Source organism: Urocitellus parryii, chromosome 3 (genome assembly GCF_045843805.1).
Source record: "Urocitellus parryii isolate mUroPar1 chromosome 3, mUroPar1.hap1, whole genome shotgun sequence".
Taxonomy (NCBI): Eukaryota; Metazoa; Chordata; class Mammalia; order Rodentia; family Sciuridae; genus Urocitellus; species Urocitellus parryii.
Genome location: NC_135533.1, coordinates 10,986,320 through 10,992,599, shown reverse-complemented (window position 1 = coordinate 10,992,599; position 6,280 = coordinate 10,986,320). Strand labels below are relative to the sequence as shown.

Genomic DNA, 6,280 nt, shown 5'->3' with positions numbered 1-6,280 from the left:
TTAACAAACCTCCAAGACCAGATGTGTCCTTCTCAATGCATTGACCTCTGTCTCTGAAACAGAGTAGATACCCAGCACATTGGGATCAAGCCTTTTATCTGGACCTAATGAATGACCTACAGACTGACACAGCACTGGCAGCTCATACGTTGATGTGCTCAATTGTTTCTCTTTTTTCTGCCTCTCTCTGCAGATTAAAAATATTTAAATTTTTAAATGGAACGAGATAACCAGACATGGGTGAGTGAATTTATTCTCCTCGGACTGACCAGTGACCGGGACACTCAAGTCTCCCTCTTTGTCCTCTTCTTGGCCATGTACCTGGTGACAGTGCTGGGGAACTTCCTCATTGTCCTTCTGATCAGACTGGACAGCCAGCTGCACACGCCCATGTATTTCTTTCTCACCAACCTCTCCCTCGTGGACGTGTCTTATGCCACCAGCATCGTCCCTCAGCTGCTGGTGCATCTCCTGGCAGAACACAAAGGGATCCCATTCCTGAGCTGTGCTGCACAGTTGTTTTTCTCCCTGGGTTTGGGTGGGATAGAGTTTGTTCTCCTGGCAGTGATGGCCTATGACCGCTATGTGGCAGTGTGTGACCCCCTGCGCTACTCAGTCATCATGCATGGAGACCTGTGCACTGGCCATCACATCCTGGCTCAGTGGCTCCATCAACTCCCTCCTGCACACGGCTATCACTTTCCAGCTGCCCATGTGCACAAACAGGTACATTGATCACATATCCTGTAAAACACTGGCTGTGGTCAGGCTGGCCTGTGTGGACATCTCCTCCAATGAGATTGTAATCATGGTTTCTAGCATCATCCTTCTGATGACACCCTTCCTTCTGGTGCTCCTGTCCTACATCCAGATCACCTCCACCATCCTGAAGATCCAGTCCCCAGAGGGGAGGAGGAAAGCCTTCCACACCTGTGCCTCTCACCTCACTGTGGTCGCCCTCTGCTATGGGACCACCATTTTTACCTACATTCAGCCCCACTCCAGCCCGTCTGTCCTTCAGGAGAAGCTGATCTCTCTCTTCTATGCCACTGTGATGCCCATGCTGAACCCCATGATTTACAGTCTACGGAATAAGGAGGTGAAGGGCCCCTGGCAGAAACTATTAGGACAATTCTCTGGGTTAACTTCAAAACTGGCAACACAATGACTCAGGAGCGTCACTGGAGAAGAGAGCTGTGCCTGAGTGCTCCCCACCCAACTTTATGGGACAGGCTTCAGCTGCATTGTCCTGGCAACCAGGAAGCAGATGACATAATGTGCTGGTGTGTTATGTAGGTGCCTGTTATGGAGGTGTGTTGGGTATGGGATGTGGGAGTATTTTATGTCACAACAGTGTGTTAGGTGGAGTTAAGCACTGCTGATACTGATCTCACCTCCCTCTCTCAATCTCCATTCCCGAGGCCCAAGACAGGACAGACTTTTTTGATCCATCATATTGTTTCTAATTGTGACCCTATTCACAGTTCTTCCCTTGGACCCCTTGTCCTTAGCAGACACATTTTGGGAAAGGTTTAAGTGTTTCCAGTGGAAACAAAATGCATTTTCACATTTGAAGTCTCACCTAAAATAACAGGTGGTATTGTAGCATGTGCAGTAACCGCATGAATCAACCCTCTGAGGAGGGTGTTGCTGTCAAGGCAGATGGAAGTGTCTTTGCAGCACCCATTGATTGTGGATGCAATGCCATTCACCAAGTGATGCAGGAAGACTGGAGAAAGTTTAAGGTCTTTTGCAGTAATTGGTTTTAAAAGAAAGGTAGTTTGCACACAGGACATTTGGTGGCCAAGGGAATACCATGCACAGTGGTGCATGCCTGTAGTCCTTGCACCTCAGGAGCCTGATTGAGGAGGATCACAATTCAGCAATTTAGTGAGGCACTAAATTAGCAAGACCTTGATAAAATATAAAAAGGGCTGGGGATGTGTCTCCGTGGTTAAGCACTCCTGGGCTCAATCCCTGGGGCGGGGGGGGGGGAGAGAAAGAAAGAAAACAAAAAAGAAAAATAAAAACACTAAATCCGCTTTATAACTACATTGGTACACATCTGTTCATAGATATTTATCTCTACTTTTGCCAAGATATGAAAGCTTACTTTCCTGTTTAAGTAGAAAATTGTAATTAAATTAAATATTGTGTGTTATTGTCACCAAAAAATTTACTCCAGTAGAATTCTAAACTCATACTTCAAAAAATATTTTTATGTATGTGTTTTCATTTATGATTTTTGATGTCTGCAGGAATTATTAGAAGCAAGAATTATGGGAAACTTAAGAAAATACCATGAATCAAATTCAATAGTTTATCTAGCTCATTGTCCCAAGCTCCCCATAACACAGGACTTTTTAAAACAACAAACCTACAGATAAAGACTAAAGATCTTACAGAAATTTTATGAACCCAGAATTACTGTCCAACTATAGTGTAAATAATGCATGAGAGCAAAAATAAAAAGTTTTCTAGACATGCTGACTCCTATGTGCCTTTTCTGAGGCTATAACTTTAATTGAAGGAACTGAAATTCAAGAATGGGCAATATAACTGCATACAAAGTGGTCTGAGAAATCACAGAGAAAACACTAGAAAAAAACTGAATAAGTCCAAGTTAGACTAGCAAGCCAGTTGGTCTCAAGAATATCTTAAAAAAAAATAACATTGGAGTAAATACCAATTAACACACTTTCTAAGAAGTTAGATATCAAATAACATGATAAATAAAGTGCAGTATGTCAACTCTCAATAAAGAAAAAATGAAAATGATGAGATCTGTCAGGAAAAAATAGAATGAAGGGCTCATAAGTTCTTAGTATGAAACAGCAAAATATGGCATGATTAAGAAATTGATAATGAGCAAAGAAGATGGGATTTTTTTTCTGGAAGACCTAATCTCATGAAAAAAAAGTATCATTCTAGTTCCACAATGAAAAGTTCTTTTCTTATTGCAACATTATAATTATGTGTATTTGGGTTCATTTTGACAAAATAATACATGCAAAGAATTTTATTTCAATTCCCATTATCCTCACTCTCCCTCCTCTCCTCCCTCCCCCTATTCTTCTTCCTCTTCTCTCCTGATCTTTCTTGCTCCTTTATTTATTTTTTGACTGGCGTTTTCTACACATACATACAGGTGAAATTCTTTTGGATACATTTATGTGTGTATGTAACATGATATTGTTAAATTCATTCTATATTCTTCCCCTTTCCCTTCTTTTCTCCCTCTTCTCCTCACTCTTCTAATCCACTGATTTATCCTCTATCTTTGTGACATCCTCTACCCTCCCCAGTCAACTTCTTTCCCTTATTTTGCTCTCACTTCCACATATGAGAGAAAACATTTGGTTCTTGATTTTCTGGGTCTGGCCTATTTCACTGAGGGTGACCTTCTCCAATTCTATTCATTTTCCAACTAATGCCATGATTTCATTCTTCTCCACGGCTGAGTAAAACTTCATTGTGTATATACGACACATTTTCTGGATCCATTCATCTGCTGTTGGCTTCTGGGCTGGGTTCCTTAACTTAGCTACTGTGAACAGGCTGTATCACTAGAACATGCTAATTTTAGTTCTTTTGGATAAGAACTAAGTCATGTCAGTTAAAGAGATTTCAGACATGAAACTTCTCCCAGGTTGGAATTACCATGTGGATCTCATTCCTCTTCCAAAATGTTATGGTCCTGCCTCAATATACACAGAGCATAAATAGGAAGAAAACGTAGGCAGATGCTTTACCCTGATTACTGTGAAGGGTCATATGGTCCACGTGTTCCTGACTTTGCTCCAACAATGGTCCCATGATCCCTTTGCTCTCAGGGAGCAACTCAGGCTGTTTGGGGTCTTCACATGGAGAGTTATTCAAATCTTCATTTTTCAGGAAGCAGAAATGCTGAGAAGTAGGAACTAGATATGAACTAGCAGACTAATATATAGGCATATTTCATCAAATTCTATTTTCATTTTTTTATTATGTAGGCTTTATTTTTTTTTAAAGGACTGTAGTTCTTCAGCAAACTAAATTCTTCCAAAATTAAGGAAGAATTTAGTTTGCTGAAGAACTACGGTTCTTCAGAATATAGGCATTCCTGATTTGTACCAGCTTTTGAAAGACATTTCCAACAGAGAGGAAAGTATTGTTTGTGCAGGGACAAATTATGATAACATTTTAAACAATAAATCATTAAATAGAGCATTCCAAAAAGTTAGATACTGAACAGTATTTGAAAATGAAATCTTGCTCAGAAATTAATGACACAAACATCATTGGAAATTTTTCTTTAAAAAAGTCATAGAACAGAATGTCATAGTCTTTTCAAATAAATATCCCAAGAAGACCCATATATGGCATTGTGTACTAGGCCACTGAAAGTCATTTTATGCTATAATTTTACCCTCAAGTTGCTTTCACTAATTTTTTTTTTAATAGAACTGAGTTGTTTGTCCCACTTGGATTTCCTGTGCAACCTGGATTTTTTGGTGATGTCCTGGGATATAGTTTTTCCTTCTTTGACCATACATATGTTACATCTAGAAGTTTGATGAGATTTAAGTTTACTTTTTTTCTGACACTAGAACTTCATAGATCATCACAATACTTCTAGCAGGACTTTTGTTTTTCTAGGGTTTATTGAAGTTATTATATTACCTAGTACAGAGTTTCTTAATAGGGACAAATGTCTATGGATATTTGTGGCTGAATAATTTGTTGTTATGAGGACTATACCATGCATTTTTAGGATATTTAGAAAAATTCCTGACTTCTAGATAATAGATAGCAATAGCACCCCCACTTGCAAGCAAACATTTCAAAGATTGCTTGTAGGAGTGAGATCAAACTTAGCTTCATTGATTTGTTTTGTGCTGTAAGAGGGTAAAATGTACCATCTCTTATTCCTTATTATCTAAAATACATTAATAAAATAGAAATTTTACTCTCACAACTACTTCAGCTTCCTGGGGCATAGTTAGTACAGGAAAGGAAGAGTAAAATTTTAGTTCCCCTCTTTTCTTTACTATTTTTAATACAGCAACTGAAAAAGTACTTTTCATTATCATTAAGAAAATATCAGTAAAAATTTATTTGATCTATCTTCATCTATTGCAATTTAATTCTTTTTGATGTTCAAATTTCCCATTTTGAATGAATGAGAGCCTCAGTTTCCTATTGCTGTCATAAGAAAATACTATAAAATGTGTGACTTGAAATAACACAAGATTATTAACTTACATTTTGGAGGTTAGAGTTTGAAATAGATTTCATTGGGCCAAAATAAAAATATCAACTGGGCTGCATTCCTCTTTGGAAACTCTAGGGGTCAGTCTGTTTCTTATTTTCCTTTCCTTCCCAGATGCCACCATTCCTTGGATAATGGCCATGGCTTTCATCTCCAAGGTTCACAGTACAACACAGCTCTAGGAGACAATGGCATTAAAAGATCACAATCTGAGTGTCTCATTTGACTAGATGTTTAGAGTTGGCACAGCCACTGGTGAGATTGAAACTCAGCAGAGGTAGTAACGGAAGGAGTCCTGGCTAATTGGAATCCAACTTGCTGAACCAATACGTAGTCTCCATCTTTGCTGCCATGACCACTGGCGTGCTCAGGGAAAGTGGTTGTTTGACACCTAAGGCAGTGAGTGAGCTTGTCCACTTAGGAACTAACAATCTTTTCTTGTGGAGATTTTGTCTTAAACAGTCACCCAGGATGTACATGAATTTACTCCTCTTTTTCTCCAATCCTCTGTGTCACCAAATCCTCTAAATACTATCCTCTTCTGTCCAGTCAAACCGTGAGAAATTTCAGTGCATTTCTCGATTGCGGAAAGTTTTCTTCACTGTATTTCAGGCCTGTACCTTCTCGGTTTTGTAGTGATAGGGACTTCATTGGTCGCCATAATCCATGGGCTTCAGGCATAGTTTTGGGGTGACAGGAATAGACAGGATGGGAGTATTAGGTACCTGTTTATGTCACTTGCTGGGGTTTTTAGAGTCTGGTCAGCCCTAGTCTCAGATGTTTTGGCTCCTGAAATCACTCTTGGTTAGACAGTTCCAAGTACTTGTGACCTGGTTTCCCATGGTCAGTTATTCAGTTACTCCTTAGGCTCAATAGGAAGACAAGGGCTAATTCTGAAAAGCACAGCTACCTTCCTGAAGATTTGGTTTCTCCCCCAAACCCCGCACACTACCATGTCCATGTTCTAATCATGGCTTCCCACAGACTCTATCTAGGATTCCAATTTGCCATATAACCTTTCAGTACCAA

General features: G+C 39.6%; 1 protein-coding gene across 1 annotated transcript; it reads left to right on the top strand.

The window, feature by feature from the left end:
* The first annotated feature begins 216 nt into the window (after nucleotides 1-216).
* Nucleotides 217-1,168, top strand: LOC144253620 (olfactory receptor-like protein OLF3). The gene is given in 2 exon segments (XM_077795889.1): nucleotides 217-638; nucleotides 640-1,168. Coding segments are annotated over 2 exon segments (951 nt in total).
* The last annotated feature ends 5,112 nt before the right edge of the window (nucleotides 1,169-6,280 follow it).